Raw genomic sequence first — 19,132 nt, forward strand, 5'->3', positions numbered from 1 at the left:
CGATTATCCAAAATAACTACCCAACAAGTATAATTGAGCGTGAACGAATGTCAGCATTAGATTAGCCACTGATCATTACTTTAAAGAGTAATTGCTCTTGATCAATCAAAGTAATATCACAGACGAATGTTCGTCGGAGGTGCCGCATGGTGAGATTGGTCAATGTATGTAAACCATGATGTAAACAAATAGATTTTTCAATGGTCTCGAGATTAGTCTAGCAGCTAAAAGTTCCTGAAAATTCGCAGAAGCTGCACGAAGAAAACCGGTTTTGATAATCATCTGCTAGTTACTTAAAGAAATGTATGCAAATCAGGTTTTTGCGCATATTTTTGCGGTTGCATTTGCCGTATCATATCAAGCAAAAGCATGATTATAAACAAGCAGAAGTGTCATCAGCCAGCAGCGCGGAGGGGGGCAGCTGAACTTGATTCGCATACACATAAAATAACGGCTGATGGGTTGAAACGGTTGAAACCGTCGATTCAAACAAGTGGTGTTCGATGCTAGAGGACTAATGACGGTTAGTGTCTTGCATATCAGTGTTCCGTGGAAACAAAGTTCAATCACATGTACCGGTAACTGTGACGTTCCTGAAATCCCTGAATATGGAAACGACGAAGGAGCGGGTAACCTTGATTCTCGGGGAAGAGCGAATAGAAGCGTACCGTGATGATTTATCGTCGAAGAGCGATTACTTCGCGTCTCTCTTCTCGCCAAATTTTTGCGACACTCTAAGCACCGAGCACCGTATCAATTATGAAATCGATGCAAAAACATTGCGGGTAAGTTGAATCAATAAATTAACCGTTGTCTGTGTAACCTCATTTTATCGTATGGTTTCTCTTCTGCAGACATTCGTCAGCTGGACTTCTGAGAGCGCTAATTCCACCTTCGCCGATATTCGCCGCGTCAAACGTAGTCTTTCAAGGTACGCCTCGCAGTATTCCAGCTTAGACGACGTTCCCGAGTTGCTCGAATTGGGCGTTTTGTTCGCCGCCGAGGAACTCACCAAAGATTTGACGAACATAATTGCCTGCCGTCGTCTCGATCCCGAAAAATCCATCCAGTTCTGGCGATTGGCTAAAGAGTTGAATCTCTTGGTTCTCAGAGATCTCGCCAAAGCTTCATGCCTGGAACACCTCTCTGAGGGTCTGCATTGTTCCACCTATCTTGAACTTCCCGAAGAAGAGTTTTTAGATCTGGTAGGAAGCGCCTGCAACCAATCGTCTCTCAACTTTCTTCTCGAAATAACTAAACAGTGGCTGGAGCGCAATGTTCCATCCGGCGAAATCGACAGATTCAAATTACATTTTCCATTTATGTTGTTGGAGAAAGATGCTTTGGACAATGATCGCACGGTACGGAATAATTTTATTCCCGGTTGCAAGCTGCACGCGGGTTATTAGATGATTGACTATATAACATTAAATTTTTTCCTGTCGTTTACTTTTATTATTAATATTTTTCATATCTTACAGAAAAAAATCAATGAGCAACGGTTGAAGAGCAATGCACAATGTGTTGTGGGATACAAAGTGATTGGTGAAAACCAGCAGCAAGCTTGTATTTATTGTTGGGATGGAAGTAAATTCTTTGAAGTTGCTGAAATACCTAAGTTTTCCAACGTTTCTACCAAGAACATTGAAGGCAGGCAGGCTGTGGGGCGAGGTAAGCCTCAGGTCTCAACAGAGAGTGAATTTCAAAGAGATCCAGCTCTAAGAATTGGTCTTGGGTGAAAACCGTGACTTCACATTGATTTATTGTTAAAATTGTAGGATATGACATCTACATTATTGGTGGAGAGTATGGGATCGGTACAGGATTATTTGAAAAGGAAATATGGCGCTATTCTACGATTACAAAGTCCTGGTACTACGTCACCAGGTGCTTATGTCTCCTCGATAGTTCTAAACCATATTCATAATCATGAGAAAAGCATTGTAAGTGAGTGTTCTGTGTTGTTTCAAGTTTGCGGGAACCACGCCGACACATGGCAGTAGCATTTTTGAACAACAGACTCTATGTGATGGGCGGTGTAGGACGTCGCCGTCTTAAACTCTCAACTGTGGATGTGTACAATGTTCATCAAGGTGAGAATTTTACTGTTAGATGAAAAGAAATTCAGAAAGAACCGAAAATACGTTTATTGCCAATTTAAAGATTCTTTGACAAAATTTCACCGCTTAATTTGCTCAATAGATAGATGGAGCAAGGCGGCGGATGTTCCTGAGGAATTCACCAGTGTACCTATGACGGTCGAATATAATGAAAAACTGATGATCTACAAGTCGGCACTTTACACGTACGACCCAAGAAAAAATAATTGGCAAACAATCTGTTGTGACTTTCGGGGTTTTCGTAACGCATCGTCGCTTGCAACCAAACCGATTTCTATTCAGTACATTGCGTGGTGGAACGACTCAACTTACATCATTGGTGAGTAGCAGTTTTAAAGCCATTAATTAGGTACTACTTACTATTAGGGAGGAGGCCGAAGGCTAATGGCAACCTGTAGTGGCAACAACAAATGGGACATGATATGGTTCTAACATGCCAGTATCAAGAGCACTACATGCAGCATTTCTCTGGTACTTAGAGGTTCCAGAATTATAATCGTTTTATATGATGAGAATAAGTCTTTTATCATAGCACTGTCTACAGTACTTATAGAGTTAATTCAAGTGTCTGATTGTGAAAAAAATGAAAAAACGAAACCTGGGTATTTTACTTTACCTGACCAGTTTATTTCATCATTCAAGTTTCCTATAAATCCAATCATTTGAGTTGCTTACCGCTATTTCGATCAACGTATTTTATTACAGATTGCAACAATCCAAAGTATGCCCAAGTTTGGATTCAAGGAGATCTTTCAAATTACCCTGCTACTTGGTTTTCGGATTGTGCATCAGCGTTTAGCAATGTGGTTACCAATGGGCCGTATTTAATCGGGTTTTCACAGAGCGAAGATACAGTCTACATAGAAACAATGATGCTTACAAGGGATAGGTATACGAAAATGCGAATGAGATACAGCCAAGATGGAACCGGTATACGGAACCTGTGCGTTGATTCTCCGATAGGCTGTTTTAATATAATAAATTCATGCAAATTGAACGAACGACTTTTAATCGACATCGATGCCAGCAATAAAACAAGACGGTATTAAGTCGTCTGCATCTAATTCTGTTTTTTTTTCAACTTTTTTTTTTTTAATTTGATTTTTACATGTCATCATAGTGATAAGCTCATATGATAATTGAGTACTGTATTTGTAAATGATTTGTATAATAGATGACGATTTTAATACTGATGTGAAATTAATAAGAATAATCACTGAGAGATTTAAAATTCCTTACAAACTGCTTGCCATTTGAATATCAATAAACGACTTATAATAGAATCTGAGAAAAAAATGAATTTAATTTTACCAATATATTACAAAGTCTAAATTGTCTCAATTTATATTTAGCTATATACATACATAGACGTTCTCTATCGCATTTCTAAACATACATACATATAGGTATAGAAAATCGTAATTGTAGATAGTTGGACTGAGTAATTATTTCTATTGCTACAATAGCCGTTATTTTTTTCAGAGTTTTTATTTTTTTTTTTAATTTTTCTTTTGCGTTACATTAGTTGTCGATTATTCTATCTAACACAGTTTTGCTTTTTATCGCTAAGCCTAAATTCACACTTTGGATTATTCAAAATTAACATTGCACACATCACACATTGTCTTCACCATACTCTGAAACTAATATAGATGTTACTGAATATTTTTGTTCGACCCAGTAGACGTTTTTCAATCGAGAAAGTATCAGTAAATACTCGTCAAAAGAATCGAACAAGTCATGAAATTCAAGAAATTACTCAATAAATGGAAGAACAAAAAAGTTTAAAGTTATTTTAACATAATATAGAATACTGCTGTACATGAAAAGTAATTTCACCTGATTAAAAAACTTCGAATAGAGGGACATGCATTTAAAAAAAAAAAAAAAACTGAATAACAATAATTTAAAAACATATATTGATCCGTATATCTACCTATATAAAAAAATTTCAAATATTCTTAGCGAACGCCCGCGTTTCTTTAACTACTTTTCTTTGTTCTTCAAAGTACAATAGCAAAATTTGAAAATGATACGAAGCCAGCGTGTGAAACGTGCAACCAGCAATTTTTTTTTTTAAATCTAAATATACACTGACAACGAGACACGACGTAAAGGTATGGTAAATCCGTGCTACTTGAATGATAATCGCTGGATTTATCTTGTTCCAAAGAAATTGTCCAAATAGTGGGATGTGCCTGGAGGCGCAGGTTTTTACCTGCTTGTGAAATAATATTTCCGAATGATATTGGCAATTTTTTTTTTTTTTTTTGGAATTTGCATTTGTGGACATTTGACAAATGATTTATTTTATTACTTATTAGGGAAATATGCATGGTAAGTATACTATACATGTATGTGTATATGTATATAATCTGAACTATGAAATTTTTTAATAAAAATCTTAGATCCATTAGCGCGTATTTCATATTTTTTCCGTGAATTGTTCGAGTTTCATTATATATATGTAACCATCCTTTCACGCCACAAATGACAACGGCAATAATAATAATAATAATAACAATAATAATAATAATAATATGCATATGTATGCATTCATGTAAATATAATATATATAATAATATATAATATAATATCTATATACATTGTGTAAACTTGAATGAGAATTAAATAATTTTATGCATTTGTTTATACATACAGACACATACAATAAAAAATATAATATTAACAGTAATAATAATAATGCGGATATCATAGGAATTTTGTTCATACGTGTTTTTTTTTTTAATCTAGAATATATTTTAAGGTAGGTTTTCGTTAGTTGTGCCGCAAGTTTTGTGTTTACCTTGCTTTCTATATGTATGTATATGTAATTCTTTATTTTGTAAAATAACGCTATATCCTCGAACGGTTTCCTCACTTCCTTTCTTTCTTTGTTCGTACTATTTTGCTATTTTTTCATCTGCGTCCTGTTTATCAGGTAGATTCTCGTTATTTCGTACGACGTATAATTGAATTTTCAGGCTGTGATCAAATCCAGCATTATAGGGATGCCTGCTATTCACTTTTACTTATTTTCGTTGATGAATGATTAATGAAAATGCAGTCAAGTTCATTTAACGGAATCATGTCGTACGTGGTCTGAAAACGTTGCGGAGATAAAATTGTACATAGTTTATAATCATCAATTATCGTCGTTTTAGATCGAGTTTTGTTCTATCGAGTCTACATGTACCAGAAAATTTTTTTAAAAATGGAAAGAACATAAAATTAGAGAAAAAAAACTTGAATGAAACCAAATTCTTATGATACGCCGTTGATAAGCTTACCTATATTTACACGTCACATTACAGAGCTTTACTACCTGTGCTTTCGCGGTTTTTGGCTTCTATTGTCAACTGGATTTCTTGCTCCTTCGTTCGAGGTGCTTGCGGTGTAGGACGGCGGTCGATAAGGTCGGGGGCATCCTTGTGAAGAAAGCGGAGATGGTGCAGGCGCATATTGGAGCCTGGGATTACCAGGGACACCTGAGAATTGCACCGAGGCAAAGCGGATTGTTCAAAGAGTGTGGAAAAAGAAGGCACAAAGACGATAAACGTATGTAAATCAGAATGTAGCGTACAAATTCATATTTTTCATATGTAAAAGTGCAGAGCAGACTTCAAGGTAATTTGCGTTACTTACCTTGAATGATGTGAACGCCTTGGCATAACGGCATTTGATATTGGGGTTGTGGATTCCTGTCCCTTCCACCAACCCCAAATATTTCCTGTCCAGCATCGGGTGATCTGCTTGTTCTTTGAAGACTAGACTGCGTGGAGGCTCTTATTCCGCTAACCTGTGAACATCGTACAATGTCGTATATCACCCTACCGCCCCTTCGATAGAAATAAAACTTTACAGTAACCGGTTTAGTGTATATTCATGCGTTTTCTCTTTTTTCTGAACCCACCGCAGGAATTGTCTGCCGCAACATGACATTTGGAACGAGTGATGCACCCATGTAGGAAGATGCCGACTGTCCACCGCCCCCTCCAACTTGATGCCCAAATGTACTACCCGCTATCAAAGCTGAGGATGGATAGCCGTTCGAGTTGACGTACATCAGAGGGGCTACACTGGACATCTGTAATTACGAATTTAAAGTAGCAAGAAATCGAGGGTATAACTCATTCTGTGCTACCAAAACTTTTCAAGTAATTCCACTCGAGCAATTTGATGTTATGAAAATACCTGACTGTTCGAAGGCGTGTTCGGTGGCGTTGGGACCCCGTATATCATAGGGGTGGGTTGCATGCTGGCTTGTCCGGTGTTATAATAGGTTGGTATTACATGCGTCGTAGGTTGATAAGAAAACTCTGTCTGAGGTGACTGCATACCAGGAATTACAGGCATGGCCGGTATCGTCGGTGTTGGATACCCGCCGACGTAACTAGCTGCAAAAATAGATTCCATTAATTATACGATAGAAAAGTTGACGAAATTTTAATCATTACTCACAAGCAGCCTGATTTGTCGGCGTAGGCACACCACTAGGGTGATTGTAGGAATAAGCAGCTGCGAATCTCTGGAGGTGTTGCCTTGCGTCGACAGGAGTTGGACCATTTGAGATACCCGCTGGTGACGGAGGTACAAAATACATCGCTGGTTGTACCTGTATCAAGTTATTACCACGTAACTATGATCGGAAAATAGAAGAAAAAGATGATTTACATAATAAGAGCAAATCAAGTTGGTCGATATGATTATTTACTTCGATACCTGAAAATTTTTCTGAAACATTTTCCAAGGCCGAGTAGTTTTTGTTTTTTCGTAATTGCCAAAGACTCATACTCACTGGAATTTGACTAGTATGCGATTGCCAGCAGGCAGGGGAGCCAGGCTGCGTGCGATGCACAGGATTTTGAGTTTGTGGTGAATGCTGGTAAGGTTGTGAAGTCATAGCAACAGGCTGGCCGTCGCCGGCTCCCCTCTGGTCATATAAATTCATGCCAATAAATGAACCAGAGAGTTCAGCAACCTCCTGAAACAGTTAAACAAGCATATTTTATTGAAGACTGAATTATCACGATTTGAAAAGGGAAAGTTTCATGGAATTTTTCTTCATTTCATACCATATTGCCGTAGTTCAGTGAAAAGTGATTCGGATACAATTTTTCTTTAATTTGAAACAAAATTGTAGCAGAGACAACAGGTTGAAAAAGGGTATCATGTCACCCATGCTAAAATATATTTATCCGTGTCAAAAACAGCTAAATTCAATTCCATATAACTTTCGTGATTATCATTTTTAAAGGTAATGAAAAAATATGGTCTCAATATTTTTAAACTCTACTTTACACACGTATGAAAAGCAGATGATTCTTTTCCATCAAACTTTTTTATTCGAGGTTCGATGGTGTCAAAGATTCACTTTGAAATTCCTGGCTTTTCTCACCTCGTAAGGTTGTGGAGGAATCCCAGGCTGCATTCCTGGAATCTGGTAACTCGCGATCATGGGATTTTGATTGCAGCATATCATATCTCCGCGTTCGGTTACCTGCGGGCTTCCCTCGACGCGAATTTGGGTGGATGGTTGGTAAGGGGATATCGTTATAGCTGATGAGGGTCTAGCATGCATCAGATAAACGCCCTGATTGTTCGCCTGTGAGCTGGGAGACACGTAGCTCGCATAGGGAGTTTGAGGGTGGATTTGTGGCCCATGAGTGTAAACGTGTGGGGCATAATTTTTGACTAGAGTATGTTGTCCCCCGTTTCTTTGCTGTTGTTGCTGCGCTCGTGTGACAGGAAGTTGTTGAGATACCTGAGTGGTCGTTGTATCAAATGGGGGATTCGGTGAGGTTGCAGAATTGGTGAACATCGCAGCTTCCTGACTGCTATTCTTTTCATGTCTCGCACGCCTTTTGTGTTGCTCCGTAATTTTTTGAGGAGGGAAACAATTTTTTTCGATTACCGGCAGTTCCTCTTCCTCCTCCTCCTCCTGCTCCTCCTCTTCAGTTTCTCCAGATACTCTTTTCTCCCTTCGATCACGATCCGGGAATATTTGCGGCGGATTTTCAGGATCGAAACGATACACAGAGCCGTCTGAGTTCTTATACGTCAGGTTGGTTTGAGGATCTATTATCACGCTGCCCACCGGAACACTCGCTATGTCGGTAACTGCCCAGATGACGGTCTGCTGCCCGTTTCCGTTAGGACTCGAGGGCACCGGCTCTTGACCTGATATTTGGGAATGGCTCTGTCCTGCAGGCATCACTGGTGAAGGCGATGGCGAGGGGGATATTGTCGCATCGCTTCGCTGACTCTGGGATTTGTAACCACTACTGGACGGACTCAAACGCGAGCAGGTACTCGTTCCTGAATCTGAAATATCCCGAAATACTCGTTTATTCACCAAATTATTTAGATACTGATATTTGAGAATTTCTCCGAAGGTGACATTTTTAAAAGAGATGAATAACATGGTGCATCAACCTTGTTTAGTAAGTCGGGCACCGGCGCTTCGTGTGGAAGTGATGCTGTTATCTCTCGAGAGCATGCCTCCTGCAGCATATCCGCCAAAGCTATAAGACTTTGGGACCGAGGGTCGGCGCTGGGATCCATTTTCGTGAAAGGACTCCACCTTTAGGAGCATTGGTTGTCTGGAAGACCGAAATAAAATCCCTATCAATCTTAACGAATTTCAATGAAGTTCCGATAAATCCTCACGCAACTTTAGATACCTGTATGACACAGTTGTAAAATGTTTTTACCTGTTGCGGTGATCAGAGATCAAAGTGTGAGACATCCTGGGTTTGGGGAGTGTGTCCGAACTCTCAGCAGACGACCATGGCCAGGATGCTGCCTCAGTGCTTTCGACACTGCTGTCTTTGAATATCCTGCGTCTTGCTCTTTCGTACTCTTCCTCTCGTTCCTCGAAACTTTTACTGCGCCTGCAATAGTCTGCTATGAAACGATCCGGTGACTTGAAGTTGAAACTCTCCTCAAAGGAGTTCGAGTCTCTCTTCAATATGCTGCGTTTCGGTTCCTCGTTGAGGACGATATCGTCCCTAATGCTCTCCTTGAACCTCGTGTCCGGGATCCTGGTATTCTTCGTCCTTGTAACAACGACGCAGAGGCCAGTTTGGTCGACATTGTGCTCCATGCCAAAGTACGCGGCAACGCGATGTACAAGCATCCGGTTGTACGATGACATGTTGGGGAATTTATGACACACTCTCTGTCTGTCTCGAGCAAAATCGACAAGCTCACGTTCGATCCGGAGCAGAACTGTGCGGTCCTTTTGATTCCGATTTAACGTATCGCCTATGAACTGCTCCAAGTCTATGCCCGTGCTATCGGTGTATAGCTCTGTGCTGCTGTCTGTAAAACGGTAAGGGATTTGATCATTTTTTGCGGCAAAGAAAACGCAGAAGGTATCGAGGCATACCAATCAAGGAATTTGGTGGACACGAAAACACAACAAACCTCGTGAAATACTGGGTGAAGTAGCTTCGAAGCTGCCTTGTGAAGCATTGCGATGTCGCATTTTGTGCCTAGACCCCGGTCTGCTAACAGAGAGGGTATTGTTGTTGTTGGTGTTGTTGTTATTGTTGTTGTTGTTGTTGTTGCTGCTGTTTCCACACTGATTAGAACAGGGAACATTGCAGGTGAATGACAATGATGAGGTAGAATTGGACTTTGTTTGGTCCCCCCTGTTCCTCTCATTGCTGTGCATTTGCTGAGCCAGATTTGTGCTCCTGGGCGAGTGTTGCAGTCCATGGTTCGACTTTGAGGTCTGCTGTGAATTGGAAAATGACGAAGTCTGTAGAAGACCAGGAGAAGTGTTCGACCCACAGCTACTGTAGTTCCCAACTTCGGTCGGACTTTTGGCGCCTGTTTTAATCGCGTCGACAACAGGCGTGGTGTTCTTTGAAGGGAGTGCTTCTGGGGAGCCAAGTTGCCCTGTACATAAACGTGCGATTAGAGAACAGATTCTGATCCTTTTTCCATTACGTAAAGCATAAACTTCATGTTTCATGAATATTGGTAAAGAAAATAAATGGTCGGTACCATTTCGTGTAGAGTTTGGGCAGGTCTGAGAGACAGGGTGGGAATCCTTAATTTTTGTTTCAACATCGCTTGTCAACCTTGGTATATTGCCGTCGAGAATTGGTTCGTTGTTGTTATTAAGTGGTTTCGGCCTGCCAGGACTTGTCGATGAGTTCCTGGCTGTGATCTTCTCTGCGTCCTGCGCAGGCTGCAGACCATTAGGTTCTCTAGGGGGTGAAGTCGACTCTCTCATCGCGTGACTTCTGACTAGAAGCTTTATTTTGGCGTGAGACTGTGGGGATTAATTATTATTACAGTTGTTATTTTAATTAGACACAGGTGAAAAGTTCGAAACGATAAGCCTGAAGAATTATTTACCCTGTTTCGCTGAGTCTTATGCAGATGTTCCAATTTATCGGAGGCAACGGTGGAAACTGCGGGGGTAGAGATTGGAGTTGAACTAGAAATGGAGACTGACAGCAAGGACGAAGACGTGGATGTGGGGCAGGATTCGTTGGCAATATTTGTCGTCCCGCCTATCATATTTGGGACTGATTTACTCAACTTTGCACTAACGAGGGGTTCGTGCCTTGAGTATGGAAGAGAGGGCATAATACCAGGACATCTAAATCTGTAAGATATCATGGATTCAAAAATTTAGCTGAAAGAGATTGTTAATGCAGAGACTTTGTAAACAGAAAATGAAAATCCCAGATCTCGATTAGAGTAAAGATTGTGGATGCTAGATTTTTCACTGCAGAAAAACGGTGATAAGGAGATTTGCTTACTTAAGGTTGTGGAAAAACGTCAGCAGCTTTGGTAATCGAGATAGTCGAAGGCCAAAGCCGCTAATCCTGCATAAGCTGCTAATAAATATCTCCACCGTTGCACAAGTTCACCTGCAGGAAAAGAAACACAATAAAAGGTTACTAAATCAGTTTGAAGTAACTAAGAGGAGATGTTTTCTTATTGAAAAGATGAGATCAATTTTTAGATATTCTGATTGACAATGAATAATTATTTTCCCTATTGTTTCACAACGTGTTATAATGTTTGTGAGAGTACGGATAGTTTATAAACAAAACAGTTCAACTCACTCTTCATTCTCTGCTCATTTATTTTCTATGTCATTTATTAAGATGGGATTTCGCAGAATGGTAAGTACAGAATTCACAGAGGCAGATGCCCGCTATGGTCGTATGGCTGGCGGGCATGGGTACTGCAAGACCTCTGGCCAATCTTCCTCGTTAGCACTATTCAGCATTTTTTAAAACGCTCTGAAAGAAATTTATTTTTGAAATATTTGACATTTTTTTTCTTCGAATTACCATAAATCATCACAACATGTTGTGTGTAACAGTAGTAATTATAGTTGTTGGTAAAGAGGAAAAGAAATGATGGTTAGAACAAATAGAACTTTTTCTCAATGTCGAAAGTTATTTATTGTAGTGAATTAGCGCATTCCAACATAGTCTCGCGCTTTAAGATCTAAACATCGGATCAGCGTTATTTATGTTCTGCACATGCACAATTGAAGAGCATGCATAACTCAATAATATGGGAAATTGTAAATTGCAGAATGAATTTATATTGAAATATATATTAGTTGTGAATCAGAATTCGGGTGGCGGTGAAGAAGGGAGGGGGGAGAAAAATTGAAAATCGAAGGCGATCTTCGATGCTAATTATTTGCTAGTGAAACCGGTAAAACAATGCATCATGCAGACGAAAATTGAGTCGATAACTAGTCTGAAACCTCGATCCTGTCAGCGTATATTGTGTTCACATTTGACTCGATGACACAGAGCCAATGCAGAAAATTTTAGGTTATGTCACGCAAATGCTATAAAGTGATGGGCATTCGAATTTCATCGATGCTCGACACATCGACAATTACGTTGAGTCTTAAGAATTCCAGTTAAATACAAAAAGCCTTACGTAGTTTACAAGATCGAAAACACGGTATGATTCGATCGTTTCTGTCACGTCCGCGCATCGAAATGACCACCGGAGATTCCTCACTCACACCACCGCATATTAACACTTCGAAATAGCAAGCTTCGTCTTGTTTTGCGACTATACTTGAAGCAAGCGGATTGTTTTTATCATGGAGACTACACAATGAACACGAGCTCCATGTAAACAAATAGCTGCCTGAGATATGATGGCACTGATGTTCCGTATGCACCGAAGACAGTGGAGGGAGAAAGCTTTCTACGAATCACATTGTAAGATTATCAACTAGTCGATCGTGAGCATCCCTGAATCCAATGACACTTCGGCACAACAGGAACACTGGCGACGCTAGTGGTAGAAAAAATAAACCTAATGTAAACAATTACTGTGACAAGTTTTGTTAATACATCCGTTTGAGTTCGTGCTCCTTGATGGATTTTATCGACAATTTACGTCCACGAATCGCGTGTATTGGATGGAGCAGCCGCTTGCAACGAAATTTCATCAGAATACGTACTGAACATCGCGTCACAATAGGTTTCGGTAACAGTCATTAGGGTTGAAGATCCGATAAGTAGTTCTCTTTCATGATTGTTTTTTTTATTTCATGACAGGTATCATCACCGCTAGATAGGGGGTAACTTAACGCGTTCATACCACTGTTTCAACCTAGTGGATTGGGAAAACCAGAAATTCTCGGTATATAATCTTACGTCAGTCTACGAATAGAATATCAATCGTCGAAGAAGTTTTTCTCACGTTCTTCGAAAACAAAATACCACGACCTGGCGGCGGCACGTCGCTACCATGAATGAATCTGTATTTATATTTATTACAACATTTATTTACACTTGAATATAGTCCTACACGGTATGCATAACAGATACACCTACGGAGACGTGACTGCAGCCTTTGTAAAATGCACCCGTATTATACCTACCTATAATAAGCGTGAAGTGTGTGACCAAGATTTTATGTATTAATTGCGTAAAGGAGGGGGTATGCAAAACTGGCATATGGTTATGCAAATTGCATTGACAATGTAAATAATAACTTCCTGTAGGACGACTGTGCGTCGGCGTAATATATTTTGGGCGATTCGTTCGATAAGTTTGAAAGCAGGGATATATTTTAAGACGTTCTAAGAATAATCTTCACCATCGGCGCGATATCGCTTGTAAATCTATAAATATATACAGAGCTCACCTCTACCTGGTACGCGCGCGTAATGCCGCCGAGCTAACGAACGTTATAAGCTATGAAAACAATTATTCGATTAATCGAACAAACTTAACAACATCATTTTATCCGTGGTGAATTTATTCCGTTATATTATTTTGTAGACCGCGCATTTCAACCCGCCGCGGCGCCGTTCCTTTTGTCACGTGATATAATATTATATTCCCAATTTCATACGTACGCTCTAAAACGTAACTATTCACATGATAGGTACGCTACAGCTTCTCGAGATCCCCTGGGTATTTATACAAAGCACTCTACGTACGAGTTCGCGTTTCTCCTCTAATAATACACCGTAAAAATCGCTTAATAGCTGAATTACATATGCACGAATGACGCGGTACGACGCGACGGGACGACGCATCCAATCGTACGTGTATCTATATTGTGAACGCGTTAGGCGTATGCAAGGTATTATATACGTAACCGCGGGAGCCGATGTGTAGCGGATTATTTCGTCGTTGACGACGACGTCGACGACGGACACCAAACCATCACTGATACCGGGCGCACGGGCGTTATACACCTGCATGTATGAGACCGGCTAGTTGCCACGGATCCAAGGGCTGAGTATAACAGCGTATATCAATGGCCCAAGGTCACGACGACGCCGTTCGACGAAAATCCCACCACCGCAACCAGGCGACAACTATTTTCCACCGTTTTTCATCAATGTCGCGTGATTCACTACCACCCCCTATTATGTAGAGTATATATATATATACTAATCGTTGTTCGTGGAACGATTGTGTTGGTCATACCCGCAGCCGGGATTATTGATGTTATACAATATTAGCGAAGCTTGTGATTATTCACGTTTCCAAAACGAGGCTCTGTTGTTGTTTCGCGAGAAACAAATTAGCTCATCGAGGACTTCAGATAGAATTTGAAGTACGTAAACGCTGAAGTGCCTGTAATATCAAGCACATATGTATGTACTTTCGATATCGTATTTGAGTGACTTGTTACTGGTATAAGGGATGCAGTTGACTTATTAATTTTCGATATCCAACTGTTTGCAGCAGAATGCAATAACAGTTACAGACCATGCTTTCTGCACTTTTTTTGACAACTGGGGATAAAATGCACCTATCTTTGTTTTGGTCTGAACAGGTACCGAATCATGACAGCCATTTTAATTACCATACGCAATAGGGTTAAGCATTTTCGAACAAGTAATTCAAAGCGGATTCCATTTTGAGTGCAAAGTTTGTTTTGTAGAAGACACAGAACAGTCTATCCGTACTTAATTCCGATGGTTTAACTTGTGCCGTTCAAACTCATACGGTTAATTATATTGGTGTAATATTAGGGATAAACGCACACATTCAATGTAATGTTGGCGATAAATGACACGAGGTGGCATCTATTTGCTAGTGCAATATTTGACGCTAAATCGTAAAACGAAATTTGAGCATACAATTTATCAACCAGTATTCGGTAGATATGAACGATAATAACGTTCGTCAGTGAAATATATTTCATCCTGAGAGGCGATTATCGTGTTACCGACAAATATGACAAATTTGCGCAGCTAGTGCATTAATTATAGATCCCTTATACAACGAACTGTAGTACTATTCTCATGAGCTATGAGCTATTTCTCTGAGGAATACTTTTTCAACGTAGCAATGTAATAGTATGAGCGAATTTTCAAATATTTTCATACGTTCCACCGATTCTGAGATTTATATCGGTCGAAATACTTCTCTAAGTAGAATTCATTGATTTGCCTAATTAACGTTCGACGTCGTCAATCATCGTGAATGCCAAACTTTATACACAACAGTGCCGGTTTAAAACTGAGTGAATTCTTTCTCTCTCTCTCTCTTTCTCCATTCGCGCGACGTCCGGTGTTTCGCGACGTCAGCTACGGCTAATTTCAGCCTCGGCATCACCTCGAGTTCCACCTGCGGCTCTGTGCCGCCGTTGTCCTCGTCATTCCGCGGAGATTGACCCGATGTCTAAGAAGGAATTGATTGAACCGTTCTCGCCTCCTCGGCGCCGATGTTCGCTGTCCAAAACGCGGGCATGGCTCAAGGCGTTTGGAGCGTGATGTCACGTGAGCGATTTAAGAGTTCTTTTAAAGGAATTTATCTTATTTATTCGGGAACTATCGATGTGATTAGAAATGTTTAGTGATATGGCCGAGCTAACACCGATATTTCATCATATTAATTAGTAATCGAATAATCGGCAGAATATAACCTCAAAGCCCGTCTCGCCGCGTAATAAATAGATGAAAAATGTATGCGACATTTGTACAGTCCGAGCTAACCACAGCGCACTTACCGACGTTAGCACCAACATTTCACGAGAAATTACAAATCGGTTCATGATTATACGAAAGAATTAGATGAATTCTCGTAAAAACTCTTGAATCGGTCATGTGACCCCATGACCAAACACCCTATATCATGGTGTCATTAAAGGTTATTTTGTATACGTAATCTATCCATGGCTGGGTGAACAGACGTGATACAGAGTGTTGCGGAATTTATCTGATGGATGTATGTATGTATAGTAATGTTTATTAATGCCTTGGGCTTGCGGATAACTTGTTTTCAGTTCGAAACAAAACGCGAGTTCGATTCCATACAACTTATGTGACAATGACTCCCAATCTCTCACGTCGGCCGCATCGCCGGACATAGTCACAGAATTCGTACAGAATCGAATACGCATTTTGTTTCGGATCGAAAATATGTTAGCCAGAAGCCCAATGCTTTGATGAACATGACTGTGCATACACTTTATGAGAACCGGCGATGGAATGTTGGAGGCTGTTATCTTCAAATTTAAATGTCAGCAAATTTAAGTTAGCCAATCGCCATCCGACTTGAAATAAAGCAAGCGACGCGCGCAGCTGGTAGAAAAAGCGTGACCGTGAGTTTCCGGAAAAAATGAGAAGTGATTAGTGGATGTTAACTCGTATCTCATTCGAAAGACTATTACCCAAGTCCCAAGTTCACGCTGTGGATACACGCACCCAATGGAGAAATATACATGAGTGATGATTCATTGATTCAGAAACGAAAATGTACCTGTTTCTCCATAATAACTATAAATTCTATCCTTGAAATCGTTTTAGGTAATGTGAAACTTTGATCGTAACTTTTGTCAATTTCCCCTTGGCAACCCCGAGGACAATGGAAAATTCAATAACGCACGTACACGTTTTGACTTGTGGTCTAATATAGTTACAAAAATTTTCATGCTGCAGCAATGTATTCCAAAACAGAAACAATATTGCGCACTGTTCTTACAATTTAAAAAAAATTTTACACTACTTGAATTTTAACAAAATCTACGTTCGATCTGTTGGAATATCGAGAGAGAAAACCTACAGAGGGAGGTAAAATCAAGGCTGTTTAGAAAATTAATAAACACTTTTGAAGTGAAAAAAAAATTGAATAACAATAACTGCTCAAAGAATAAAGCACACAAAATATAATTTACCAACGATCATGCAAAGTGTCGATTATTACGAAATGTGTACAGCATCTCCTTATACGTAGTTATTAGGCTAGTTATAAATCTATTGAAAAGAATATTATACCGTTTAACTAGTATGATACGAGTGGAAATTAATTGTGCAGATTAGTGTCAAAATTATCTTAACAACTGTTCTGACGTTTCTATTAAACGTACGTGCATATACACACATTGATATTTGGAACTCATAAAAACCGTGCCCCGTGACATGCAATTAGTTAATTTTTTCTCATAATTATCGTAATGTTTGATTTACGTTCCCGTACCAAGCTTCATACCTTACTGCAAATTTAGATGGGATTCTGTCTCAATTTCTTAAATAAGGATACATACGTATACATATTTTAGCAACAAAATTTTTATATCTATATGTTCCTACAGATGAAATTCGGAGAAGATCACTTATGAATTTGCAGTAAGGTATCCCGATATCCTGAAGTGTTATTGCATCAAACCTTCAGAAATTGAGCTACACAAAGGAATCGAAATATCTGTTTTTTTTTGTATGCACAGCGGAGTTAAAGAGCCCGCGTTAAGATGATGCAGTGAAGACCGCAAGGAAAAGGAGGAATGAGGGTACTAGACACTAAATTTGGCTAGGGTGATTCGTGGTCTCTTAATGGTGAAGATGAAAAGGAACCGGAAGTATAAGACAGAAAAGCGCAGGTCAGGGTCGCGCAGGCGCGTCTCCACTGACCGAAGAACTCGTTGGCATGAGTTTCAATCCGTCCTTTCGATCCGCGGGCATAAACTTTGTCCTAGTTTATTGCAAATACACCGCGTTATTTTGCACACCCGCGTTTCGATGCTTCAAGCTCGCATATATCGATAGTCCGAGACTCGACGGGGGGTTGTTTTTATGAGACGCAGAAGTCCCGTCTCCTGCGGATTGCTTACTTGGGCCTCATGATCGGCTGAGATCTACGTCGCCTTCGCAGTTTTTCGTCGCATCGCAGGTTGCAGTCTTTTCAACGATGAAAAGGAGGGAAGGGAACCTGAAGAGGCTTCGGCTCAAAGTACGTGTGGTCTGTGTGCAAAGCGTTATTACGACGGATGAAGGAGGCGTGCTGTACCGCTATCGGAGGATCTCAGAGGAGTCGGACGTTACTGCACGCGGGGGCAAACGCGACGTCCTCCTCGTGCCCGTGTCTTCGTGATACTGCGCGAGGACCGAAGACGAGTCGCACCGAGTTATTTGCGCCTGCGCGCCCTCCGCAATTTTCATTTCACCCCTACCCGCAAGGTCCCTTGAGCGAAAAACGCGGCGACGACGAGGTGCCGCTGCTGCTGCTGCAGCGGTAGCCTGGATATACATGCGCTATTACGCTAAATCACCGAAATGCGTGCCTGCATATTCGGTAATAACGACAGCAGCGTTAGTAATGGCAATGTTAAACAATCGCATTCTCGTGATACAGAACACCGCGTCCGCCATTTTGTATGCACAGGAACAGGAGCGTAATTGATATTTGACGCAGCATGCGCCGTGTACAAAGAGAAAGAGGACGCATTCTCCCCGTTCCCACCTCTGCCAATCATTTTTTCGTCCTTCTGCGACTCCTTTTCGGGATTGCAGGAGCGAGGCTGAGGGGTCGTGGTGCCGATGCACCCCGTGTTGCCATGGGAACGACCTACTTCCCCCTGGAGATTACGGTGGTAGTAGGCGCCTCACCGAGTGACCGAGTGACCGACTCCGGAAATCACGAACCCCGATGTTGAAAACCGAGCCGCAATCATCCGAACTTAATTTCTTGTACACAATACATACATGCGTAGTACTTGGCTAATTATCAATTGTATAAAGTTTCCGTTTATAATCGCGGCTATTAACTCTATACTTTTTCTCTTACAATGGTCGACGGCTGGTGCAGGCTTCAATCTCGACGCACATTAACTGGCTGTTTTTCTATCTGCACAACACGGGTAAATTTGTTTCTGAACATGCAAGTGTTCGTTGTAAAAAAGTAATGCTAATTGCCTATACCCAGGCGGATTTACCATTCGTTTGTGTGTACATGAAAATATAATGGTATACTATGATTTGAGGGGTGAAGATATTCCTTCGGGAAGATTCGATGGAGCGAGATTTTCGTCGAGTTTTTGTTTTTAATTCAAACAACGGCTAAAACCAAGGTAGCCCATAGTAAGACACTTATGGCTATTGTGTTTAAATTTACAGTCTGCACTTCGCCTTTAAATTTGCGATGATTCAGTCTATCGCCGTTATTCTGTTGCGTGCGTAGCAACAATAAACCGTTTTATCCTTTTTCTGCGATGAATCAACAGGAACAGAATCGTAAGCTCGTTAAGACCATTTACACGCTAGCTCT

General features: G+C 40.5%; 2 protein-coding genes across 11 annotated transcripts; one reads left to right on the forward strand and one right to left on the reverse strand.

Annotated features, from left to right (window-relative positions):
* Positions 1-220: 220 nt before the first annotated feature.
* LOC124181955 (kelch-like protein 22) lies at positions 221-3,994 on the forward strand. 4 transcript variants are annotated; one of them, XR_006870668.1, is made up of 8 exons: positions 221-785; positions 855-1,361; positions 1,482-1,671; positions 1,779-1,887; positions 1,972-2,093; positions 2,203-2,305; positions 2,487-2,601; positions 2,826-2,972. XR_006870668.1 is itself a non-coding variant. In XM_046568715.1 (8 exons), exons 1-8 carry the CDS (start codon positions 609-611, stop codon positions 3,167-3,169), a joined length of 1,506 nt encoding a protein of 501 aa, XP_046424671.1. In that variant the 5' UTR covers positions 228-608; the 3' UTR covers positions 3,170-3,994. The 4 variants fall into 4 exon arrangements, 2 of the variants coding, with proteins under 2 accessions (XP_046424670.1, XP_046424671.1); XR_006870669.1 differs by having other exon boundaries at positions 2,487-2,591; XM_046568715.1 differs by lacking the exon at positions 2,487-2,601 and having other exon boundaries at positions 228-785; positions 855-931; positions 1,112-1,361; positions 2,203-2,439; positions 2,826-3,994.
* Positions 3,995-4,308: 314 nt separating this feature from the next.
* Positions 4,309-17,949, reverse strand: LOC124181954 (cAMP-regulated phosphoprotein 21). 7 transcript variants are annotated; one of them, XM_046568708.1, is made up of 15 exons: positions 17,700-17,949; positions 11,210-11,389; positions 10,901-11,011; positions 10,491-10,743; positions 10,134-10,404; positions 9,549-10,025; positions 8,834-9,443; positions 8,556-8,722; positions 7,519-8,444; positions 6,919-7,104; positions 6,582-6,759; positions 6,315-6,517; positions 6,034-6,207; positions 5,766-5,919; positions 4,309-5,608 (listed from the first exon to the last, which is right to left on the reverse strand). In XM_046568708.1, the coding sequence occupies exons 4-15, from the start codon at positions 10,722-10,724 to the stop codon at positions 5,442-5,444; spliced, it is 3,747 nt and encodes a 1,248-aa protein (XP_046424664.1). In that variant the 5' UTR covers positions 10,725-10,743; positions 10,901-11,011; positions 11,210-11,389; positions 17,700-17,949; the 3' UTR covers positions 4,309-5,441. The 7 variants fall into 7 exon arrangements, with proteins under 7 accessions (XP_046424664.1, XP_046424666.1, XP_046424662.1 ...); XM_046568710.1 differs by lacking the exon at positions 17,700-17,949 and adding an exon at positions 13,489-13,701; XM_046568706.1 differs by lacking the exon at positions 17,700-17,949 and adding an exon at positions 12,051-12,392.
* Positions 17,950-19,132: the final 1,183 nt, after the last annotated feature.

The sequence above is a fragment of the Neodiprion fabricii genome, chromosome 5, assembly GCF_021155785.1.
Source record: "Neodiprion fabricii isolate iyNeoFabr1 chromosome 5, iyNeoFabr1.1, whole genome shotgun sequence".
In the NCBI taxonomy this organism is placed as follows: domain Eukaryota; kingdom Metazoa; phylum Arthropoda; class Insecta; order Hymenoptera; family Diprionidae; genus Neodiprion; species Neodiprion fabricii.

Bases quoted from the DNA above. Each gene is read 5' to 3' on its own strand.
- LOC124181955 (XM_046568714.1), top strand. From the start codon at position 609: ATGGAAACGACGAAGGAGCGGGTAACCTTGATTCTCGGGGAAGAGCGA. The intron at 1,888-1,971 runs GTGCTTATGTCT...TGTTGTTTCAAG, and splicing joins TCCTGGTACTACGTCACCAG to TTTGCGGGAACCACGCCGAC. The intron at 2,440-2,825 runs GTGAGTAGCAGT...ATTTTATTACAG, and splicing joins CGACTCAACTTACATCATTG to ATTGCAACAATCCAAAGTAT.
- LOC124181954 (XM_046568712.1), bottom strand. From the start codon at position 10,724: ATGCCCTCTCTTCCATACTCAAGGCACGAACCCCTCGTTAGTGCAAAG. The intron at 6,760-6,918 runs GTGAGTATGAGT...TTCCGATCATAG, and splicing joins CGCATACTAGTCAAATTCCA to TTACGTGGTAATAACTTGAT. The intron at 6,208-6,314 runs GTATTTTCATAA...TCGTAATTACAG, and splicing joins ACACGCCTTCGAACAGTCAG to ATGTCCAGTGTAGCCCCTCT.